This window comes from Amblyomma mixtum, chromosome 1 (assembly GCF_055824585.1).
Source record: "Amblyomma mixtum isolate Tamu chromosome 1, ASM5582458v1, whole genome shotgun sequence".
Lineage (NCBI taxonomy): Eukaryota > Metazoa > Arthropoda > Arachnida > Ixodida > Ixodidae > Amblyomma > Amblyomma mixtum.
Window position 1 is genome coordinate 223363567 of NC_143012.1, and position 25593 is coordinate 223389159.

The 25593-nt window shown below is 48.8% G+C and overlaps 1 protein-coding gene across 1 annotated transcript in view; it reads left to right on the plus strand.

Annotated features, from left to right (window-relative positions):
* The first annotated feature begins 371 nt into the window (after positions 1-371).
* The window catches only part of LOC149371037 (DNA damage-regulated autophagy modulator protein 1-like), a 35853-nt gene continuing 10631 nt past the window's right edge, over positions 372-25593 (plus strand). Inside the window, exons 1-3 of the mRNA XM_089564353.1 lie at positions 372-924; positions 23230-23297; positions 23706-23848. Of these exons, the coding sequence (XP_089420479.1) occupies positions 800-924; positions 23230-23297; positions 23706-23848 (336 nt within the window). The 5' untranslated portion in view covers positions 372-799. The remainder of the gene's footprint in view (positions 925-23229; positions 23298-23705; positions 23849-25593) is intronic.

Below are 25593 nucleotides of genomic sequence, written 5' to 3' on the forward strand. Positions count from 1 at the left end.
GCGTATTCCATTATTGGGTGTACCAAATGACTATCGACGTATATAGCCGCTGCCATGACCCTGAGAAGGCTCATATAAACATTCCGCGAGGAAACGAGTGCGCTTACATTGATGGCAGTAATTTCCTGCTAATACCGAGGGCTTACTTTCGGAGAAGGGAACACCACTTATGTATGGTCCCGTTACTGCGGCGCCATCCCCGACCTGCGATTAGCCCGGCTCTCTCAAAGCGAAGCTCCACTTGCTCGGCTGTTAAGAATCGTTATCAGCTACTCCGACCTCGGGCTTCGCAGTTCGTCGCAAAAAGCGATGCAGTCGCCTTATCTGCTCTTATCGCCGTCCAAAGCCGGCTATTCACCGGCTGGGGAGAGCATCAGATTCGAGACCGTTCCGCATGCGACAACGCCACCGCGATTTCGCTCGCGCTTCGATTTCGCTCGCGCTTCGACGATCTTCTGAAACCCCCGTACCCTACCTACTACGGGAAGACTGCACCGACAGGTGTCGTGTTTCGGACGTGCAGCTTCGCATTCGTTGTTTATACAGGCGGACGGCGTTGAATCGGCGCTCGAAACTGCTACTGCCGCTGTTGCTGGCGCTGCTGTTCCCGGAGGATCGCATTGCATTCTGTTGGCACAGAGCAGATGGGGGCGGCGGCGGCGCTGGTGGTCGCTGACAGCGGATAGCGCGTTGGATACGTGTGTTGTTGCTACAACTCTGCGGGCTTTCACACTACGGCGTGTAGTGGTTGACGTTGTCACGAACTCGTCTGGGTGGGTCCGGGAGAGCACGGACGACCATGAGGCACGTCGGAGTCGGCTGGATACCTCTCGTGTTCGGCGTGGTCCTCGCCGTTGGAGCCTTGTTGACCTTCGTGTGGGCCATCGCTCGCGGTGATGTCACGCCGTACCTGCCGTTCGTCAGGTGGGTGGCCAGATGGCAAAGCGAAAACACGTGCGAAGGTGCGGGGTGGGAGGAAGGGATGTGGTGCGATTAGGGTATCGCTCTATCAGTGGTCGAGTGTTTTGATCGACTTGAAGCATGTCACGCGTTTGTATGGGATTAATCTAATCGGCTTCGAAGAGCTGTGTAGCGCATTTATAAACGAAAAATTTCGGCGACTCATGTTATGTGAAAAACTTGCTTGTAATTTTTAAGCACTCTAAAGTGATACTTCGATTTTGTGTGTGTGTGTCTGTGTGGCAGTAACTGCACGTGAGACAGTACTGCAGTGCATCAGGCATCTACGAGTAATTTGTTGGTTGCGCACCTTGAAAATGCAAATAAGCGAGTGTTTTGATCGACTTGAAGCATGTCATGTATTTGTATGGGATTAATCTAATCGGCTTCGAAGAGGTGTGTGGCACATTTATAAACGAAAAATTTCGACGGCTCATGTTCAGTAAAAAATTTGCTTGCAATTTTTAAGCACTCTAAAGCGATACTTCGTAACTACATGTGACACAGTACTGGAGGACACCACGAATTTACCAGTAATTTGTTGGTTGCGAACCTTGAAAATACAAAATAAGCTTTGGCTGCAGAAAACTCTACACATGCATCCTCTTCCCTTTTCTTGCTTCAGAGAACACCGCAAAGTTTACGCCCCGATTTAGCGCAAGTACTGGGAAATAGCTTAACTAGTGGTAATAGTTATATATGGCAATGCGGCGGCAAGATGTCACGGCGAAGCCTGTCAAGGTTAAGGTCTTAACACCTCTCGCACCGTTCGGGCAGGTGCTACCATAGTCCCAAGTAAGGTGTGTTCAAACATCTGTAAGACGAAAAGCTGGGCGAGTTGGTTTTAATTTGCCATACTGTAACAGCGTTAAAGACGACAAACCCAGAAAGAGGCATCACAGCTGTATTGTTTAGACTGCTGTTTCTTCATCGAATCAAGACTCAGGTGAACTGGTGGCGCCTCATCAAAGTTCACAGTTGATGCTGGTAGCGAGCAGCTCGAAGGAGGCGACAACGGAGCGCATAATGCGCACAGACAGACGAGCTTCTCGTCGGTGTAACAGAGCTGCTGGCCGAGACAGTCTGTCAAGAATGCGGTGTCCCTAGAGCATACAAGAAGTTGAACAGTGTGGAACCTCATCATTTTTCAAGCTGCCGCGAAAGACATGTTTATAGTTTTATCGGCATGGATTAGAAACGACCGCAAGTAAAATAATGAAACTAAAGATACCAAGCTATATCGGCATTCATAAAAAAAAAAAAGAATCGATGTGAAACCTTTCGGAATGAAAGGGATTTAAAACCTTTAATACGATGATATCCAATGGAAAGAGATGACAAGGAATATATGATTCAAGTTCCTTTTTGTTATTTGGTGTTCCTAAGGTTATTTAAAAGGACATTCGTGTTTTTTTTTTCAGTGACTTATATACGGTGGAAAACTGGCTTGTAAATTAAAAAAAAAACTGTCTCAAGAGATACTTCGACATTTTTTTTTGTCTGGCAGTAGCAGCTAATGACAAAATACTGCAGTGCAGAAGGCATCTGCAAGTAATTTGTTGGTTGATTCGTACCTTGAAGACGATAAGGCTCGGGGGTACAACATTCTACGCATGCGTTTCGGTCGTTTTCTTGCTTCAGAAGAACCGCGAAGTTGGGGAAGAGGGTGGATTTCCGTAGTCGTCTTGGCGCATGGGCGACTTTAATGCGAAGGTAGGCAAGAAGCAAGCTGGAGACCAGGCGGTAGGTGACTATGGCATATCTTTTGCGCTCCTGTAAGCGAACTTTGAAGTTGTTGTGTAAGACATCGGTCTTCCGAATTTGAGTACCAAGCGTTAGTTTTATAAATGCGCGCATTTGACTAGTGCTGTTTTGAGCTAACCTGAATTGCTTAGTCGGAGCGCATAATTTCCGGAGGATCTCTTCCTTTGTTCGTATGTTTTCTGTTATATATTTTCTGTTATACCTTGTGGCACCACGGGCTGGGACATTTTGCTTTCAATTCTTTTCGTCTCTTAAGTAATCGTTCCTCTCATTAAAGCTTTAATTTTTTAGTTTGTGCCCCCCCTCCCCCCCTTTCGGCATTTTCTATACCGACAATGCGCCAGGTTATACAGTCCCAGTACTTGCAGTGTTCCTGATGTTCAGTCAATCGTAACTTGACGTGCTGACCTTTCTTAGTACTTTTCCATGGCACGCTCATTAACCCCCTCTTCTGTTTCCTCTCACAGAGACACTGATCGAAGGTCGCATTTTATTTTTGATTACGCAAGAAAAGTCTACCAACCTATTCTTTAGCCCGAAAGCTTTTAACACAGTACACCGTGAAGTTAGGCAATTCTTGAACGTGGTCAGCTATCCTGGCCAACTGCGAAATCACACTCTGCTGTACACCCGAGCCTCACACATATTCCCACGCAGAGCAGACGTCCTACAGCTAGTCTTTATCTGAAAATTGCTTTCATATCCTGCACGCATGTAAAATCCCCGCCTGGCTGTGCTCTTCTGAAACGTCATTTCTTTTTCTTAAGTGCCATTAGTGACGAAGGCCTTTGGTTCATTCAATTGTGGCATGCTAACCTATGAAGTCGCTTCTCCGGGCATTTTTTGGGAAGCTTTAGTTTTTAATAAAGGAGAGGTCGTTGTTGAACTTGCGTGATCTATTTGAAATAAGCGGACTGTGATTAACTTGAGCCTTTGAGCTGTATTAACAGTTTAGTTCTATTTTACAGTGTGATAGCACTGCTTACGGGACTGTCGTATGACGTTTCAGTGTCCGCTGTGAATGACCGCTCAGCTAATCAGACAGCAAAGGCTGCCACTGTTTCAAAAGCTTTCGAGACTTCGGCTGCGATCTTAAAGGAACAATGAGGGCAAATTGAGGTTTGCCTTTATGGATAGGGTACGGCGTTCTAATAAAAAAGAGGCCACTCACCGAAAACGGAGGTTTTTATAAGGTAGAAAAGACACGCACACATAAAAAAATACATTCGTCGCCATCACCGGCCGATTTCGAGAGTAAACTTCTTACCTCGGTACATTTTTTTCGCAATGGATGCAAGAGGTAAGGCTACACCTGCACTCATTTAAATACCCATCACTGAGTCCTTTCGGTTTTAGACGTCCCGAGTTTGTATCGATTCCCGGGAGAATATTGAGATTCAGTTGTTTAGCCATAAATCCGTCAATACACAGCACACCCAGAAAAAGCCATATAATCAATTTTTAGTGAGAACTATTATTGTATGGAGTTGTCCGCAGTGTCTTTTTAGAGAGAGAGAGGAGAGAGAGAATTTAATACATTAATTGACAGGTAATCGAAGAATTAAGGCTGCCGCTTTGTCTTCTCAATTTTCGCATAGTGAAGAAGAGGAAGTTGGTAAGAAATCTTTAATTTACTTTAATAACCTAACAACCTTCGACACCGAGACCGAAACGTTGTTATGCGGAGACCCATAGATAATATGTCAAGTAAAGATGAAACCAATGAAGAATTTCGAAAGAATTCTGTTCTGTCAGCACACAAACTTACTGGTAATTATAAGCTTTATTTCATTATACAGTCTCGATTACAGGAAAGCAGAGCATCTGATCTCGCAAAAAAACTCAACCGCGTAGCACTTACCGAAACCAACTGAACTGAATTTATTGCTGACCAAATTTTAGTTTTCTGGTATTACGGTTTAGCTATGCAAAACACATTGCTTACTTTCCGAGTTAGCTATTCTACTTCAGGCCACACAAAATATTTTAACATTCCTGCTGGCCCTCGAAGCAATGCTGCGCCTTTACGCTTAATGCCAGAATTATGAAGTAAGCAAATGAGAAACGATTACCTCCACATGGCGTTAGCCAACCCAGTCGAAAAAAAAAAACGACAGAACGGTGTCAAAAATACACAATATTTTGTAGTTTTGACGTAACGACAGATGTTTCGGTTATGTAGCGTTTTGCTTAAGGACTGTAGTTTTTCTGCAGTAATTTTCTATAACCTTTAGTTCTGTAGTACTTTTCTGTAGTTACTACACAAACTTCTGTTGTTACCACAAAAATTCCTGTTACTGCAAGTTTTTGGTCAATAACATTACAGAAAATCTGTTGTTTTTAAATTGGGAATGCTCCCACATCTAAAACCCACTGTAAAAATTTTGTGAGTGCCGCTAAAATATACTGAAATCGGTATGTCGCCTATTAGCATAAATTAGCATTGAGCTCATTTCCCGTAGGTAGTCAGAGTTGTGCCTCTGTTAGCAAGAAGTGGCCGGATTCTTTTCGAATTAAGAAAACAGGTTTAATTTAAAACTTAAGGATACAAGAATGAGATAACTGGATTATTGAAACGTAGGAGGTTCGGCGGATCTGCAGAGTTGAGAGGGCCTCGCCGACGCGTCTCGTGTCGTCGGCGCCTCTCGGTCATCTCTCTCTCATGCTGCAGCGGTGGGGCTTTTATAGCCTGTGGAACGGTGGCCCCTCCGAACTGGCCAATCCAAAGGCGGCACTCCGAAAGGACCAACCAGCGACCGCGCGGCCAACCGCTTCAAATCTTGCCGCGCGCGCTGGCGTCCGGGGGAGGAGGAAACGGCGCCTCGCTGTCTGGCCTCTTGCGACAAGTCCAGGCGTGTTGGTTGAAGATACTTCTCCTTAGGACTCCGCTGCCGTAAGGCGCAGCATCGTGGATTGTCAAGGGGGACGCTCGTCGGAGAAAGTTAGGATGCGGGGCGCCTCGTGGTCGCTGAGCGGGAGCGTTAAATGTCCTGTGCTGGCGTGTTGGGACCGCGTGGCTCGTAAGAAATGTGAATGCTGACACGGCCTTTCCAAAATTTGCGCCTGTCCTCAGGCGCACGTTGTCGACAGCAATTCTTTGGCGTGCTGGGCGTTCTTCCCCGCGTATCTTGTGGCTTGCGTCCAGCTCGTTCGAATACGCCTTCGCTTCCATCTGGGGAGACGATGCGACTTGTGCGAAGTGCCGTGTTTGTCTCGTTCGTTTCGTTTCTTGGTCCAGGGAGTCGGGCTTGTACCGTGATGCTCACCGATACCACTGCGTCGTCGTTTCCACCTGGGGACGTGATACGACTTATGCGGACTGCCGTGTTTGTCTCGTTCGTTTCGTTTCTTGGTCCAGGGAGTCGGGCTTGTACCGTGATGCTCACCGATACCACTGCGTCGTCGTTTCCACCTGGGGACGTGATACGACTTATGCGGACTGCCGTGTTTGTCTCGTTCGTAACGTTTCTTGGTCCAGGGAGTCGGGCTTGTTGGATCGTTCCGCATCCTGCCGCGCTTTCGTCGAGGTGCTGGCTTTATGGATGAGCCAGCTCGTCTTGGCAATGGCTTCTGCATTGTAGTAGTAACTGTAGCAGATGCGAAAGGTGCGGCGTGTCGTTGGAGGTACGTCTCGTGGCCAACTCGTGTCGGTAGTGGCTGCTGCACCGTAATATCCGTGGCTGGGGCGCGGGGTCCGTCGTGTCGTAGGGAGCCCGTTCCTTGGCTCGATCTCGGTGACACCGGCTGCTGCACCGTAGTGTCCGTGGCAGGGGCGCGGGGTCCGTCGTGTCGTTGGGAGCCCTTTTCGTGGCCCGCTTGCGGCGACACCGTGTGCTGCACCGTAGTGTCCGTGGCAGGGGCGCGGGGTCCGTCGTGTCGTTGGGAGACCTTTTCGTGGCCCGCTTGCGGCGACACCGTGTGTTGCACCGTAGTGTCCGTGGCAGGGGCGCGGGGTCCGTCGTGTCGTTCGGAGCCCTTTTCGTGGCCCGCTTGCAGCGACACCGTGTGCTGCACCGGAGTGTCCGTGGCAGGGGCGCGGGGTCCGTCGTGTCGTTGGGAGCCCTTTTCGTGGCCCGCTTGCGGCGACACCGCGTGCTGCACCGTAGTGTCCGTGGCAGGGGCGCGGGGTCCGTCGTGTCGTTGGGAGCCCTTTTCGTGGCCCGCTTGCGGCGACACCGTGTGCTGCACCGTAGTGTCCGTGGCAGGGGCGCGGGGTCCGTCGTGTCGTTGGGAGACCTTTTCGTGGCCCGCTTGCGGCGACACCGTGTGTTGCACCGTAGTGTCCGTGGCAGGGGCGCGGGGTCCGTCGTGTCGTTCGGAGCCCTTTTCGTGGCCCGCTTGCGGCGACACCGTGTGCTGCACCGGAGTGTCCGTGGCAGGGGCGCGGGGTCCGTCGTGTCGTTGGGAGCCCTTTTCGTGGCCCGCTTGCGGCGACACCGCGTGCTGCACCGTAGTGTCCGTGGCAGGGGCGCGGGGTCCGTCGTGTCGTTGGGAGCCCTTTTCGTGTCCCGCTTGCGGCGACACCGTGTGCTGCACCGTAGTGTCCGTGGCAGGGGCGCGGGGTCCGTCGTGTCGTAGGGAGCCCGTTTCGTTGCTGACCTGTGTCGACAGTGGCTGCTGGTCCGTGCTGTCACTCGTATCGTGTGACACTTGTCGTTGAGCAAGAAGCCTCCGCAGATGGTCTCTCTCGGCCAGCAGTCTTTCGAATTCCGCCCTCTCGGCTTGGCGGCGGGCGTTGTCGTCCATGATCCGCGTCACGATGTCGTCCTTGCGGCCGCTGCACGAAAGTCCTCGGCATCGGAGCTCTTCCACCAGTTGCCGTTTCTTCAAGGTGGTCAGTGCGTTGCGTGCTGCCGATGCCAGAAGGGACGGAATGAGCGGGGACTCCAAGCTCACCGTCGGCGTTCTGCTGGGCTCCACGTTGTCGGCTCGGTCTTCGTTCAGGGGTGACGCCTCTGCAGATCCTGTCGACTGCGCCATGTTAGCAAGAAGTGGCCGGATTCTTTTCGAATTAAGAAAACAGGTTTAATTTTAGACTTAAGGATACAAGAATGAGATAACTGGATTATTGAAACGTAGGAGGTTCGGCGGATCTGCAGAGTTGAGAGGGCCTCGCCGACGCGTCTCGTGTCGTCGGCGCCTCTCGGTCATCTCTCTCTCATGCTGCAGCGGTGGGGCTTTTATAGCCTGTGGAACGGTGGCCCCTCCGAACTGGCCAATCCAAAGGCGGCACTCCGAAAGGACCAACCAGCGACCGCGCGGCCAACCGCTTCAAATCTTGCCGCGCGCGCTGGCGTCCGGGGGAGGAGGAAACGGCGCCTCGCTGTCTGGCCTCTTGCGACAAGTCCAGGCGTGTTGGTTGAAGATACTTCTCCTTAGGACTCCGCTGCCGTAAGGCGCAGCATCGTGGATTGTCAAGGGGGACGCTCGTCGGAGAAAGTTAGGATGCGGGGCGCCTCGTGGTCGCTGAGCGGGAGCGTTAAATGTCCTGTGCTGGCGTGTTGGGACCGCGTGGCTCGTAAGAAATGTGAATGCTGACACCTCCAACGACCGAATCGAAAGCCTCGAAGCATCTTGAAGGCATATAGGCAGTAAACAGTTTTTCTATCCAATAAATATCTTCCTATTTTGCTCGCTAAAATTTCTATAAAATAAAACAAGAATTTTTTACAGGCTGGGTAAAAGTTGCACATTCAAGCAGCTTTTATTTTCACAGAGCTTCCTCACAGTGACGGCAAATAATTTTAACGGAAGGCGCCGGGGTGACATAAATTTTTAAACAACCTTCATGTATTCACGTAATAATGAGTGCACGAGTGCAAATTGGTATGTCGCGAATTCGGAACACTGGTCGTTAAAGGGACAGAACGCTGAATTTCAAGCGCCCATTTCCTTTGGGCTGAAGGGAAAGTCTGCTGTCTAAGATGGTCGATTCTGCAGTGGTATTGTTAAACACTGTAGAAGATTTTTATAGGTAATTTTTAGATCAGTGTATGCGCCTGTTTTTATGTATCTTGATGAAACCATGTTCATCGAGCGCGATGGCCATTGCGCGTCGGCAGCAGTGACGTACCGAAAACTTATTTAAGTCTCGCAGCACCAGGCAGCAATTAGGCTTTTTTCTTATAGAGTATAGCCCATTTTAGTTTCCACGCCCACTGCTGCTACGGCACAATGATGTACGCCTCGTCGACGAAAGTTTTAGTGGTCTTTGGTTGCGGCTCCATACAAGAAATGCAAAACGCTGTGGCGCCATCTAGTGACAGTCGCATAAAGCACATCGTCAGCGATGCGAAGGGAGCGTTGCTTTCCATTGAAGGGTGTACGGGAGAGAGGGTAAACCATATAACGTGAGGAACACTTCTGAAAGAAAAAGAGACTCTGTGCACTTAAAGCAGATCACTGATATTTTACTGAGATGTGCTAACGGCAGGATTTCACCGCAAGATGACACTTCAGTTTACTTAATGCGATTTTCAATATCAAATTGTAAATCCTCGTTCCTTCGATACAGCAACCCAATTCTTGCAATATGATCTACAATCTCATCATTTTCATCATAATTTAATGACATCTTTCGGTCAGTGGTCAGTCTCTTTGAACGGTTAACGTAACTCATTTAATTGATTATCGATGTTTGCCTTTGCCAGCAGTTGACTTCAATATATTTTTAACGTTCATAATAGTGATGGATGTGTTCTATGTTGGCGTTTGCGCATTAACTTTTGAAGGCACTTCTTGCTCAAATTTCTTACCATACTTTTTAGGTGTTCTTTGCGCAGGGAACGTTTATTTTCGAAGTGCCAACAAGAGGCCGTCCTTCGAAAGAGAGCTCAAAAATCTCGTTCTGAAGACCCCTATATCCGCTTACTTTATTGAAAAAATAATTTGTACTGCGATATTTTCATTCTGAAACAGTCATACTAATGCCGTCTACTCATGAAATTGGCGAAGATTGAAAAAGAAAAAAGAAAGGAGTAGAACGAAGAACATTAAGAACACTTTTTTTTAGTATGAGATTCATATCTTTAAATCAATAACAGAAACTATTGTGCTTTGCTGTTCATTAGCATTTTCGCCGTAAGTTGGAAAAAGGTAGTGTTGCACTACGCGGAACAATTTTCAACGCGAAAATTTCATCCTGCAGGGAAGCTAAAGCAGTGTCTAACGTAATGATTGCTGAAATACAGAAAAAAAAAGACAAATGCAGGAAAGGATATGACCAACCTATTTTCCAAGCGAAGCTGCAACGTCACATGTGATAGGAACGGTTTGCTCGCCCAAAGGTACAAGGATCTATTGTTGCAGATAACAACTGAGGTCAGAGCAGCGAACCCTAGCGATGTCGTCAGCAGCCCCGAAACCTTTGTTTCGGGTCTAACTAGCAACTGCGTGGCTCACGTTTATCTCCTTGTCACGTTTTTGATAAGAAGTTGCCGTTGCTTGCTTAAGTGACTGGTTCACTGTCCACATTTTATCCAACCCTACTCAACACTTTGGTGGCCACACAGGCGATAAGCGGCTGTTGCGTTGTGTCGGCTCCGATAGCGGATTCAACGGATAGCGAAGAACCAAGTCAGAAGTCTGGCTGCAGACACTCGGGCATCGCGGTTGACGCCGATGTAGAGACGGGTGGAGGAATAGAGAAACTTAAGAGATTCATTTACATGGTGATCAAGGAGATTTCGGTGCTCAAAAATGAGCACTGCGGCTATTTCTAAAGGGGTCCCCTGTCCCTAGGTCCCTGGTTGGGGAATTTAGTTCAATTAAAAGCGTCCAATCATTGTCGTTTGGGTCACGTGCCCAGTCTTCGGGAACCGCCCACCACGACGTCCCCGAATCACTCTCGCCACTTCCGGCAAGATGCGGTCCAGGTTGTTCTTGCAGCAATTATGACGAGTACGGAAAGATACCCAAGTGGTAGAGAAGGCCAGACACCTGCACTGCACAGCTCTCCGTGGGAACGGAATACAGAAGCTTCACTCGCGCATAGGGTTTTGCACAGGGGAAGACGATAAGTCTCCTCAGAACCGCGAGCGTACAGGCGCCGTAGCTCGCTGTAAACAACCTCTGCCGCATCCGCCGGTGGATCACAAAGAACACCGAAGCCCACCGTCGCCGCCGACACATGATACCATGCCGCTGTGTGTCCCAAGTGTATGGCCGTGATGAACCTTCCCAGGCAGCGGATCTCCCAGGGTCTCAACGCCGCGGTTTCGATGCACAGAGCAATTTGAAATGTAAGAGCATCGCGAACCCGTGGGAGCAGCCGGAAGGAATTTTCGCAGACAAGCGGGTGTCCATCTGAAAACCACTGTCTCGAAGCTCAGGATATTTCTACACGTAACATCGCACACGCCCTATGTAGAGCGGCGTAGGGAGAACTCCGGACTAATTTCGATCGCCTGCGGTTCTTTAGCGCCCGGTGATATCGCAGCAACCACGGGTGGTTTTGCATTTAGTCTCCATTTAAGTGGGGCAGCCGCAGCCACGATTCAATACCGCGAGCCCAGTTGGCCGCATTGACGCTGCAGCCGAGCGCCTAATAAGCCTCTGAGGCACCGCGCAGGCACCGCGATGGAAAGAAAAATCGCTGAAAGACAAAATTCTCATGGAACAAAATTCTTCGTGTTAAATACGAACGGCAAAAGCAAAGAGAAGGCTTTCCTGCTTGAAACGTTTGGCGCTTTTTTTTTAGTGAAGAATTTGAAGTTGACTATCTTTTCCTATACTTCTCAACCGAAGATGTGACCGCGGACTTTACTGCACTAGTGCACTGTATGTAATGGCGTGCTGAAATCTATATTACGCCGCCGCGGTGGCTCAGTGGTTATGGTGCTCGGCTGCTGACCCGAAAGACGCGGGTTCGATCCCGGCCGCGGCGGCTAGAATTTCTTTGGAGGAGAAATTCTAGAGGCCCGTGTACTGTGCGATGTCAGTGCACGTTAAAGAACCCCAGGTGGTCGAAATTTCCGGAGCCCTCCACTACGGCGTCTCTCATAGCCTTAGTCGCTTTGGGACGTTAAACCCCATAAACCAACCGAAATCTATATTATGCCCTAGTACAAAGGCTTCAGTGCATTTTAGAAAATTCCAGGTGGTCGAAATCAACACGGAGTCCTCCACTATACGACTCGCGTTTAGCTCACATATTGGTATTCCGCGTAAAAAGGCTCTAATAACTTTGTGACTTCTGTAGTTATTTTTGTTACTGTCTATCACAAGTATCCATTTAGTTTTGTTGAGTTTGGCTCTTTGCATAGTATAGAAAGCACGTTGGAGCGGACATCTGGCATCCGTCTGTCAGAATAATGCTTAGGCCATTAAATTGAGTGACACGAGCCGGGACAAGCTTTATTTTCTTTATGTGTACCAACAATATAGTTTTTGCCGGAAAAATGAGCTGTGGTCTCACGCTCTCCCCCTTGAAGGCTAGGGTTCTTAAAGGGGCTGTGAAAGGGGGTCTCAACAAAGGTGCGATATGCCTAGGATGCTAATGGCGCAGCGTCACAATTATCCCCCAGCAAACATTTTTTTGATGCGTCTTGCGGAAGCTGAGTTATTTGTAGTCAAAATTTGAATTTCCGCCTCTTCGCGCCTTTTCCTCTCTCGTCACTTTTTGTACGCTGAAATATCGGTCCGCCGGCTCCAGCACTCGGCCCCTCCGTCGACCACCGACGCGCGTAGGAATTTTCCAGGGGGCGGAGCCAACGCCGCAACGGTGCTGGCGCGGCGAACCAACAATGGCATTCCGCTGCTGAAGTATAGAGCGCTACATGACGCAATGCACGCGGGTTCGGGCGAAAGCTCGGCGCCGCTGTCCGCTGTCAGGCGCGGGAGTTCTTAAAATTGTATTGTAAATTATCGGCTCGCTTTTGAGGTCTTGCATGCGGCATGGACGCTCGGTGGCATGTACTCTACATAATGGCAGCATTTGCCAACCTCCAACACCCTTTTCAGGGACCCTTTAAGCATCACCTCTTTCCTTGTGGCGCGTCGTGACACTATGCAGGACGTGCTCGCGGCGCCGACATATGACGCGTCTGAGGGAGAAAAGAGAGGGCTCTGCCATTCCAAACATATGCGCGTCACTCCCTGAGCTTTCTCGCTCTTTTCCTGCTTCCCATGGACGGCACGATGCTGCGGCCTTCATGCTTTGTGCGGTTTAGAGTTTCGGCTTACTTGGTTGCTGTTCGGTCGTCCTCTCGCGTTTGCTTTTCGGAAGCCCGCTACAGTTACAGCAGGGGCGAATGCCGCCAACTGCGTGCCGATGCTCTGGTTCACTTCTTGTTAGCGGATCGTCTACTTTTACTCGTTGGCGTAAGGAGTTCGTTCTGCTGAAAACCCGGCGGTGCATGTCGTCCGCCGACCTGCGTCAGTCGGTAAAAATCCCAGAATTCCTGAAATGAGGATATAGGGACCGGGCGGCCGTTGCATGGCACCACCGTCGCCTCAGCGGAACAGCGCCGCCCGTGGCAAAACGCTCGTCTGATGAGTGAGGAGGGAGCGGCGTAGCAGGTTGTGTTCGGCGAGCTCTACCCGTCGTTTAGCGGTGCGGCTTTTAAAGCATAATGGAGCGAAGTTTTTTCGATCAGGCAGTCTCGAAGAGGCAAGCCATGTGTACGACCGAGTGTGAAGGTGTGGTCACGCACATATTCGGTAATTGCATACCAGAGACTGAATGCGCCAAGCTAGGATGTGGACCTCGAAGTAAGTGCAACTTCATTCCTTCGTGTAACCGTTGTAATACACAAAACGCATTTTACATGCCGTATTACTGTCTGCATGTTGTTGGACGCATCAAGGAACAGAACTGCAAACTAAATGACCCTGGAAAGACGGCGGGGACAGCCTATGCAAGCATGCTGCGTCGCTCACACTTGCCGTTGATAAAGAAACGGCGTCATGCACGAGCGCTAGTGAAGTTGGGGGGCGCCTTATAAGGATATTTACCCGAAAGGAAAAAGGCTGTGCTCATGGGACGATGGTGCATAACCTCATCACTTACGGCCATTACTATTACCTAGAGGGAAAGCTGGCAGCCCGTCTATGGGAGTTTGCATGGCGACCCCTCGAGACCACTTCAGCCACCATGGGCGCTCAAAGCATCATGGGGCGGTGAGCTACTTGTTGCGGAACTGCAACTTTTGGCCAAAAAATAATAGAAAAATAAAGCTGTTTGATAAGTACAAACGTCCTAACATTCAATATCTGGTCTAATGATTGCAACAAACAAGCAGAAAAGCATTTAAGTGCAAATTTTGCCCAAAATAAGAGACGACTCGCTCTCCTATTGGCCAAGTAAAGAACACCATAAAAACTAATATTTCGTAATTAACAGGCGCACTTTTAAAAGTAAATATGTTTCCAAAAAAAATGTTGTTGTTTAAACACTATAAGATGTTTTTAATGGCATTTCAAAAAAGTAAAACCTTTCATTTGCGCCGTGTGTCGTCGCGTTTTCACTACTATGAGTTTTGCACACTGCGTTCGCGCGAAAGTCGTCTGCGCACACACGAACAGCGTTTTCGAAATGAAACATCTTAGTAGTACCACTCCGTATTCCCGAAAAATTACGACTGTGCCGCAACAAGTAGCTCACCGCCCCATGATGCTTTGAGCGTCCATGGTGGCTGAAGTGCAGCGCCGCCAGCTTTCCCTCTAGGTAATAGTAAGAAACTCTATGCTTACGGCAGAATCGAGGCAAGGGCGTCCGCAGAATTTTTTGCAGGGGGGGGGGGGGGGGGGGGGCCCATTGGCTGTTGGCGCCGGAGGGGGGGGTTATGTTCGTAGCAAAAAGGCACTATTTGCGGAGTAAATTTATTTATTTATAAATAAATAAAATAAATAAGTAAAATACACACATGAAAGAAAAATTACAAACAGCAAATTAAAGCGTGGCTAGGAGAGATACATTGGAGTTTATCAACGAAGAAACAATTAAAATTAATAAAGATGCAAAAAGATACTATCACTTCGTGGAGAAGAGTGCTCAGTCTTGCTGCATACGGGTTCTCGACACACCCGGATTGATGACCAGCACACAGCACAATATGTTCACAAACACGCAACGACAGTCAGTCAGTAAACAGCAACTGTAGACGCCTCGGATTTTTCTGGGCGAATTGCGTGATGACACGGGTGATAAATTCATTCCTGTGCTTCATTACACGCTCTCGGTGCACACTCATCATACAAAGGCCGTCCAGTCTGTCGTTTGTCATCGTTGAGCGTAGCCACGTTTTCACTCTCCTCATTGTACTGAAGGAGCGTTCGACCGTACAGGTAGTAACTGGCAAAGCCAGAGCCACCTCAATGGCTTTTGCAACACCAGGGAAGAATGTCTTGGCCTGATGTAGAAGCTCGCAGTAAGTTATTTCTGATGGGTCCCCAGTTTTGTTGCACCACATCTCGTACCAAGAGATGGCCTCTTCCTTGAAGTTGTCGATGCCGTAAAAGCACTGGAGTTCTTCGGCGAGAAAAGCGAACTCAACACGGCTCAAGTGCTTCATTTTTGATGGATGCAGCTGGAGAAGTTTGAAGCTCCTCTCATTGCTTTCAGAAAAGCGCCGAGCTAAAGAAGCAGTGAGGGAGTCCAAGTACGGCACATATATTGCCACACGGTAGTATTCCTCCGGCGACTGAATCCCGTAGTTGTCTCGGTGGGCCTGACGAGAGACTTGTCTTGGCACAGATATCACCACATTTAAGTGATTGGCTGCCTCCCTTGCTGCATTCATGATGTTAGAGAACTCCTCTACAGCGTTCGTCCGGTGGCCGCGAAAAATACGTTGCAGCTCAGTGATGTGGTCATGCACAGAATGGAAGTCCATGGATACACCTTGCAGAATGTTCGTAACTGGTTCGAGCCGAGCGCTGTACTTCGCTACAATATGCAAGCAGACGATGAAAGATGAGCTTGTTGTTGCGCAGTAGAGGATGTGAGCTCGTTGTCTAGTTGCAGCGTTCGAGCATGATTCCGTGGACGCGAGCTCCTCGAGTGCTTCGACTATGGCCACGTAATGCTGAGAGAAGATCCTAATAGACTTATATTTTGCAGACCATCTTGTCTCACACAGCATCGGAATGTTCGGCACCAATTTTCTCCGGAGTACGCTCTCGCGGAAGAAGTTTATGGTTTGTTTGATTATGCCAATTGTGTTTCGAATTTCAGAGACGTCGTTCAGATCGTTGATGACGAGATTTAGTTTGTGACTTGCACAGTGGAAAAATAGTGCCTTCGGGAACTGTTTTGTATAATTTTGTTCACTCCAGCTTCTTTTCCAGCCATTGTAGAGCATCCATCGTACCCCTGTACAACGAGGTTCGAAAGAATCAGCCCGACATTCGTCAAAAACTTCAAGATTGCCGCGGCGATGCAAGCGGAGTTTAATTGCTCCAGCTCTACAAATCCCAAAAACTGCTCTCGAACGCACACTTCGGCTCCCGCCTTGTCAATAAAGCGAACGCCTATAGACATCTGCTCTTTTCCTGAAATATCTGCAGTTTCGTCAGCAAGAACGGAAAAAGCAAACGCTTTGTTAGCTTCGGTAACTATCTGCTCTTTCAGGATGTCGCCACAGATTGTGATGATCTCGTTCTGGACGCGGACAGAAGTGTACTTGGCATTGCCAGCAGAAGAAGCGAAGTGCTCCTGAAGTAGAGTATCTCCAGCTTCTACACGAAAGTCAAGCAGATCATTGAAGACTCCACTATCGGACTGCTTGCCGCGAATTGGCAAGTCATGCGTCGCGCAAAAGACAATGGTGGAAACTATTGGAAATAGTTTCTCACGGTTCCTTTCAACTTGCGCGTGGAGTGCTCTGTTCAGCTGCTCTACAACGGGTAGCTGCTTGCCTTTCATCACATCCATAAAGTTCTGTGAGGCCGTCATTGCCTCCTGGTGCCATTGGGATTTTATGTGATCCCTGCACGCCTCGTGCATTTTTCTGTAGTTACTGAAAGCGCGCACGATAAAACTTCCTTGAGTACCCCGGTGAACACGTGGAGGAAAAATGACGCAAAAACGACAAATAGCGCCTTTCGCTGTCGCTGAGTACGCAAGCCAGGGGGCGTAATCTCCCAGCCATTGATGTCGAAAAGGCCTCTTTCCAGGTGTTACATCCTTCTTAAAATCGTATGTAACATTTGGTGACCATGGCTTAGTAAGAAGACGTAACTTCAAAAAGTCCGGTATGCCAGTGAGTTTAGCTTTGCCTAGAAACTCTCCTAAGTCATATTCTTGAGGCAAGTTATTTGTTTTCTTGATGTTGTCTCCGGACTTCGATCCCAAGCAAGGAGAAAGGGAATCGTCTCGGCTTACTGCGTGACCGGAGCTCGCTGGTGAAGTTCCTTCCATGGAGACGACGACGTCGGCTACTGTCCGGTGATGAAAGGTTGCATCGCTCTGGTCAAATCCGGACTTAAATCCCAAGAAAGGAGAAATGGAATCATCTCGGCCTGCTGCATTACCTGAACTCACTGTTGACAGATTCCCTTCCATGGAGTCGACGACATCAGCTACTGTCCGGTGATAAAAGCTTGCATCACTCTGTTCAAATGCTACACCGTTGTCACATATCACACCAGAATCTGCAGGGGCGCATTTGGATAACGCTTCGTCAGACAACCGCTGACGCTTGAAGAAGCGCCGAATGTCCATCATTCGGAACCGCGCGAGACAAAGCTGGCTATGGAGTTCTTCGGGGTTGGTAGTGTTAAAAATATATACACATTGATTGAAAAAACGGTTGAATGCGTACGTTGAAAACAAAAAATGACTATATATAAAACGAAAACTTATTTACAAGATAAATGCACGCTCGCAGCTTCATACACCTCGCTCCATCTTGCTCGCGCAACCGCACAGTCGAGTATTTGCACACACACTACTCGCCGCTCGTCGTTTTCTCGTCCGCTGTCTTGATTGTTCTCAGCTTCGTTGACAACCGGCCACTAAAAATACCGAAGCACAAACACAGAGGCGCGCACACATGCAAGGGCCTACTTGCCGCAGTATCCCCGAATACGCACTGTTGGAGTTGAGGGTTCAGGACAGGAGTGCCGCTGAGCGAAGAGGTAGATGGCGAAAGGAGAATAGGTTTATTTACATTTTACATTGGTGGTTAGAAGTGAGACGATTCTGCCGCATCCGTTGTCGAGTTTTATATCCTTCTTGTTCCCTAAAGTCCCTAGGTTGAGGACGCCCTTGCCGGAGTGGGAGGGGCCTAGAGCTTTCACCTGTGCGCACACACACGACACTGCACTCATGGTCACGCCCCCTTCACATGTGGAGTCTGAGGGAAAGAAGGTTGTCGTCGAGGTAGCGTTGACGGCGGTAGGTGATGGCCTCCGGCCAGCCGAAGGTTTCTGCGGGTCACCGACATCTGTTGATCATCAAATGCCACCCGCCGCTCGAGGCCAGACGCGAGGTCACGAAAACGCCGAAAGTGGTTCCTCGTGCTTGGGTCGGAGATGAGGCCCGCCAGCTTGTCGCGGTGCTTGGGCACGCCAAAGAGCAACCGGAGACGAGGCCCTTTGTTCCCTGGCACGGTCACGGCAAATGGGGAAGATAACGTTCGTCTCCCCGAGGCGGCGGCGGCGTTCTACACGTGCAGGCACTTTATGAAGGGGGTCTGGTTTTGTTCCTGCACTCCAACCGGGCAAACTCCGTAATTGAAGTCAGCTGGCACCTGGGTCCTCTCGGTGCTTGTGGTCCATGGCGGCAGGCCCGAAAGCAATCACCCTCAAGTCGCTAGCAGCCATACACAGTAGAAACAGGCGTGCTGGCGGCCACCCGGCGAGACTTGTTGTCGTCGTTCCTAATAGCACTTTGGGGGTGAAAGGAACGCCTCGCGACTTCCGAGGGGAAGGGACACTCGCCACTCCGGTCGGAAAATTTGTTTTGTGTGTTTTTATGGGGTTCAGAGCCCCAAAACGACTCAGGCTATGAGGGACGGAGTAGTACAGAGTTCCGGATAATGTCGACCACCTGGGTCTCTTTACCATGCACTGACATCGCACAGTACATGGGCGCTGTTGGGATTTGAGGCCCAGCCAGAGGTGACAGGCGAGCCAGGCGAGCCAGGCAGGCGCCATCGGGCTGCCTTGACCAAAGGCGCTGGCTTCCGGAGAAGATGCAAGGAACGCTGGTGTGGGGGCGCCTCTGGAGACTGCGTCGCCGTGAACAAAAGCAACTGCTAATCCCCTTTGCCGAAGATTCTGAAAGCGGCGCTTCTACCGAACTGCGCTCTCCCGTGGATCGGAGGAGACAGCGAGCGGCGGCGGCGCCAACTCATCGCCTGCTTGCCCTTGAGCAGCCCGACAAAGCGGGGGTGGACACGGCTGATTTGTCCCTCCCTCCTGAAGAATTCATCGGTGGCCGGATTGTGCACTGTCTGCCTCCGTGTGGCTATCTCTCTAGAGATCAAAGAAACAGGCACCCATCTCAAGACGCCTCGAAACACATGCTCGCCGGTGCCGCTGTATGTCTGCAACGACGCGTCCCCGAACGCGGCACTTCGCAGATGTGACCCAAAGCTGGAAGCGGGGCCGCTTTTACTCTTTTTGCTGAGCGCACCGCCGCCCCTGGTGTGCGGCCATCACTCACGGTTAGAGTGAGTGATTTTCCAGGGGGGTGCAGCGGTGCAGCCGCCCCCCCTTGCCCCCCCCTCCGGACGCCCATGAATCGAGGGGAGTTTCACGGTAATACGAGGGTGTTCACAACGGCCACCGGAAGGCGTTTCTAGAATAAACACCGCTTGACAGTAAACGATTGTTTCGTGCGAAAATGCAATGCTTTATGGCTTTGGATCAGAGAAGCGTGGTGCCAAAATTCTCTTGCTGTTCCTTGAACAAAACTTCCAAGGGTGCACTCAAGTCTGCTTAGGTGTAGCAATGCGAAAGCATATCTCTTACTGCCGCCGATTACGTTGCTGCGTGTTCGTTGTTTTAAGCCTTTTCCATTTCTACGTCGTGTTTTCGCTCTCACTTCGGTTCTATCGCATCCGAATACGTGGGTCCTGCAGCTAGAGCGTCTAGTAGTAAGCACACCAGAGTACTAAATGATTGGTAGTTTCTATAATTAATAAACTAATTCATTATTAAGTCACCAGTTCGAATAAATTCCCGATCAATGTAACAAGTAATTAACTAATTGGACTAATTAATTCAGGCAATAATTTAATTACCCAGTTAATTAAACTGTTTGGTGACATAACTGAGTGTAATGCAGCTTATTTTTGTATTTAATTATATAATTAACCAATTCACATGTTCCATTAAACTACAGCTTAATTTGTTAAGTAACGGAAATATTCAATCAATTAATTCGCCATGCTAATTATTTACCATTCTAATTAATCATCTCAGTGACCTAATTATTCGGGTCGGGTGGATGCCAAAGAGTAATTACTCCCTTAATACAAATCTACTCCACTTTGGGGGATTCCCCTAAACATTTCACCAACTATTTTATTAATTGATCCGATAATGGATGATTGGCAGTTCGTGCGGACACACTCTGATGACACACACTGCCGACACGCTCAGATGACGGGTCCCGTACACGCCACTCATGATACAAAAAATGCTTTCGTATTCATAGTGCGTGGAGATCCGTTGCTAGCTTCCAAAGGAGTTTTCCGTTTCACAACCGAATGGTGCGATCGTGATTTTTGTTTGCAAAGTTTTGAGATTTTCGCTGCTCATATTATGACTTCCTCGAGAGCTGAGCTTTTGAGGACCTAGCGTGCTGATACTTGCAACTTTTTATTGCAGGCAAATAGGAAAGCGCAGCTTGCATTTTAATCAGTCAGCGTTTCGCAAGCAAACGAGATATATTATATTTAAGTGTGCATGCAAAATGCGGTGCCGAAATGGGGAGAAAATGAATCGGCTTAGAAGCGTCCGACGAGTTTGCGTAGCTTTTAGCGCAGCCAACAACACAACACGTCTGCTTGGACTTCGTTTTACAGGACATATTCACGCGCAACACTACCTAAATTAAGAGCACCGAAACAAACTCCGCAGAAACCAACGACACACTGCGCCGTCTGGCGCCGGTCCATTCCGGCGACGAGGGAAGCGCCGGCAGGCGGCGCCACCCGTCCAGCTGCCCGGTCCCTATAGAAAAAGAAAATATTTCGAATTGGGGTTCGAACCAAGAGCCTCTGTGTGCCAGACGGTCACGCAGCACGTATGCCACGGTGGTCTTTTTTTCTTTTTTTCATAATCTTATTTGTCTTACGTCGTTGGTCCATGCGTGTTGGAGGGGCACCTAGTGAACGCGTTGTGGTGTATATGACTTATTAACGTGGGTTTGAGGCGTCTAAAAGTAATTAAAAAATAAAGCAATATTAATATTCTAATTAGGCGTCATAAATTGCGCGGAATGAAAAGGCGGTGTTATGGTGCTTTGTTGTACTGAAAGAAATGGTTTATATGTGTATAGGTTTGTAGAGGCGCAGTATGTCGTGCAGTGTAACTTAGATGGTAATTTGCAATCGCTAATGTGATCGGTAATTGGGCCTGTAATCGATTACAGTTATCGGTAATGCGATTGTGGATTGGCAATGATAGGCGCTATCGCGTCTACTCTTATGACGGAGGTTACTCCTAATTTTTGGTAACGTACCACGGCGTCAGGGTCTTCTATTCGCGCTTGTTTTACATTCGAAAGAAACGTGCCCAGTGAGTGACAAAAGTTTGAAACGGCAGTAGTAGACGACCAGGAGAAATCGGAGGTTACTCCGGAGGTTACTCCTAATTTTTGGTAACGTACCACGGCGTCGGAGTCTTCTATTCGCGCTTGTTTTACATTCGAAAGAAACGTGCCCAGTGAGTGACAAAAGTTTGAAACGGCAGTAGTAGACGACCAGGAGAAATAAGGTCGCGTTGCCCACGCCATGCCTTCTCATCAGCACGCCGCACAATCGCTAGAGTGCCGCGCTTCTGGGACAGACATTTTTGGGATGGTGGATCCCCTAATTCTGTTCGCCGGCGCGTCGCACGTTGGCGCCCTGCGCAAGTTGGCCTCGCACGACGCCGCGGCCACCACTTGAGCGTTGCAAGTCACACTGAGCGCGACAGTATGCCTTTTGAAGTGTTGTCGGGCGCCAGATACGTCTTTTCCCAGTCATTATTTTTGTGTCCGCAGCCTCTGATGCAAGTTTTGTCATTAAGCTCTGGCAGGGAGTTTTATGTTCACCAGTGCACGTTTGGATGGCGATGTGTCACAGGCAGCTTGTCTTGACCACTCGTTATTATTTTATGCTTACCTGCAGCATAGTATAATGAGCGTTTTTGGCGCTTGAGTCAGTGACGAGGGTCGGTAAGAAAGAGAATGGAATAGCACCGCAACAGCTTTACTATCACTGCCCACGCTGTTCGCGTTCTTAATGCGTTAGCGATAAGGACGCAAAAAACATAAGCCGGTATAATAGAGCTGATGCTGTGCTATTCCAATATCTTTCTTATCGACCACGTCACTGAAGAGATAGTGTTAAGGCTCCTGTTCTGCAAAAAAATCGGGCATTATTACAATTTTTATTGCTCTGAACTGGGAATAAAACTATAACACGGGTTATTCTGCTTATGTTGTACACTTGAATGATGTAATGATTATGTTTTTGAGTATTTAAACCGCTTTATGTTGTGATTGTGATGCTGAATGTTGAAATGCCGCTGTAAATATTTCATTCATGTTGATACTTTAATTTTTTTTCGACTGCCTCACCTGTAGCTGAGGAGCCCTCCACTACGGCGTCTCTCATAGCCTTAGTCGCTTTTGGACGTTAAACCCCATAAACCAGCCAACCAACCCCTGTCTTGTGAACAACTGAAGCAATACGTTGCCTCGGCAATGTGGGCGTAGGGTGCCTCTCAGGCTACGTTCAAGCAGCTTTTTTTACCTGCGTCGTCTCTCTCCCAGTGATACCTGTACCACTAAGAGCGAGAAATAAACTTCAGCTTCATTGTTATCGCGCTATACCCTTAAGGCGGGGCTTAAGTGCCCCCTCCAATTTTCTTTTGTGCCCTTTGCCTCTGTTTAGCGCACCATATTAAAGACGTGCGGTTTTCGGGACAATCAAAGCTCATTTCATTTCGTGCATGCGTGTGGTGCGGGTTTCGATCCCCAATCCCACCGGGTACCGTCCGGTGACAACAGGTACAGGGTTTACCCTGACCTGGTGCTCGGCTCATCTGGGGTGACATGCTAGGAAAATGGGCCTTAGACCCCACCTTGTGTAGACAAATATAGGGAGTTTAGAATAGGGAACCCCATCGAGCAGGGGAAAAGGGAAAATAGGGGCCCGGTGCGCATGCGCCAAACGCCCCTCGAGTAATCGTCCTGCGCATGCGCGCTGGGTCCCCATTTTTTTCCCTTTCCCCCTAATAGATATCGTTCCTCTTTTCTAAAACTCCCTAACGTCTTGTGCCATGGCGCTCTCTGGACAAAAAAAAAATCGTCATCATCAAAGCTCATATATCGGCTCTCTGTTACAGCGAAGCTGGCACCGACCCACCGCAGAGCGGTTTCTTCTCACTCTGCCTCTTTGTGGCCGCCACGTTTGGTGAGCGACTTCAGTTTTTTTTATCAGTTTTTTTTATGAAAGTTTTTTTCATCAGTTTTTTTTTTATCCCTCTGATTCTTTGTCGTTTGCCAAATGCATGTGGCTCTTGCATTATGGCCGCAGCGCAGCGTTTATTCTCTTCATAGTTTTCGTGCGCCACGAACATCATTTTTTCATCTCCATTACTGTAGTCGTATTGTATTTGTTTCTTTTTTTACTATCCATATCTGTGACGTACTGATATGCTGACTGATTTATCTATTCCCTGTGTACACACGTTCACTTGTCTTTATTTACTTATATTTTCTCTCCTGCGTGGACATGCAGTGCTTCACCAAGAAATGAACAAATAAAAAAATGAAGAACAGCGACCGCAGCTTCAAATCAAGCTTCCTTGTTCTCTTCCAGGGCTCAAGACCGTCTTAGTGCGCTTCCAGACGGTCCGCTCGTTCAATGCGAGCTGCAGTAAAAAGATAGACGCCATGAATGGAGCGGCCAGCATCGTCGCCCTCGTTTCCTTTCTGGGAATGGCTACGGTGGCGTCATTTCCGGTAAAATTTATCCTTTTCTGTTCACCGAAACGTTTATTTGAGACCTTCCGGAACACGGAGTTGAAAAAGTGTTAGGGTTTTAACTTCTAGTTAACCCGAGAAGACGCGCGAAAGCATGTGTTCAGTCTCGTTGACTCATGATTTTGCTTTGCTGGGTCAGCGGCACGTCTGGCGTAGATATGAAACTCGGGTTGAGCTCTGATCTCTTCGCGCCGCAGATGGCAGTTGATGAAGAAGACGATGTGCACAGCATGAGAACCATGGAGGAAAAAAATGGCCTGGCTTAGCTTATGGTTAAGCCTAGGATGCGAAGCATAAGGCCGCCGGCGGAGCTCGCTGCGCGTCCGCAAGCGAGCGCACGATTTGAGCCCCAGCTTTCACAGCTGTTGTGATGTCATATCACGTGGTGCGCCGATGTAGGTCAAGTGGTAGCTACGCGGCCGCGCGCGGCGCAGCAAGGAAGAGCTCCGTTGTGCGGCTAGTATGCTTCGCATAAAAAACTGAGGAGGGAGCGTGACGTCACGCGACCAGCGTTCGCAAGCCGAGTGTTTACGAAGCCGTTTTCTCCCTCAGTTTTTCGCTCTCCGAGTCTGTCCTTTATGTTTTGGTTCTGGTGTGTTTTAGTGCGCGCGTATGTGCGACCCGCGGCGCGTGCGTCTACAGCAAGGAGCTTGATCTACAGTCAGTCTGCCGCGCTAATCTGCGCGTGCGCGTGCGCAGCAAGGCTAGATTTTACCGCACGCTATAACGTGGTGTGATCACGGGGGGGGACACACTCTCTTTTTTTTTTTACTATATCTTTACTTGTTAAGACTAGGCTTCAAGGTTGTCGCCGGCCGCTCCCTCCTCAGTTTTTTTTCCTCCATGATGAGAACAGCATGGACTCCCTTTGACTCTACCCGTTCTGCTCTCGTTTGGTGCGTGCGCCACGAGATTCCCGTTAAGTACTAATTGCGGCTACCTTCATGATTACATCATTGCAACTGGTCGCTTACCCTGTTAAATCCATATAAAATTCCACCGAATGTCCAAAAAGCGTATTTTGTTTTTTTTTTCCCCTGAAATATCTAATTTGTTTATTCATTAAAGATTTTTAACAATTCATACATATTTTCTAATTTCAAACATTCTACTATTTTACTTAGCTTTTTTTTCCGCTTTTTTTTTCCCTTGGCATTCACCACCGTACCTTGGCCAATCCCCCCGCGTGGGTATGTGCCATTTTCATATGGTGAAGAAGAAGAAGAACGCGAGGCGAGATCGGATGCGGCGATAGCCCATAGGGCTCTCGTGCAGTGGCCAGCGAAGCTGATCCGTTCACGCCGCCGCGGGTCCGAAACCTAGTCGCGGCAATATTTGTTATTACTGCATCCTCAAGATTAGGAGCGCCACAAGATTCTTGGTTGGGCTTGACCCCGTGAAATAGTACTTTCGCACTAAAAATGCTTTACAAGCATGCCCTGATGACTTTATATTTCGTCCTGTTGATGTGTTCCATTGTCGGAGAGCCCGTAGAAAATGCCAGCAGACGTCCTTTTAACTAGAAAGGGTGTGAAAACATTTTACTTCAATTAAAACGGACGAAAAGCGCTTTGGCTGTTCTTGTGGAATCTTATACCCGTGCCACACGGACAGATTTATTGCCATTAAGTGCTTACTGCCTTAAGTTTTAATGGCATTCGTGCGGTGCCACACGCACAAATTTAATGGCATTAGCCTTACTGCCATTCGCGACCTACTGAGTT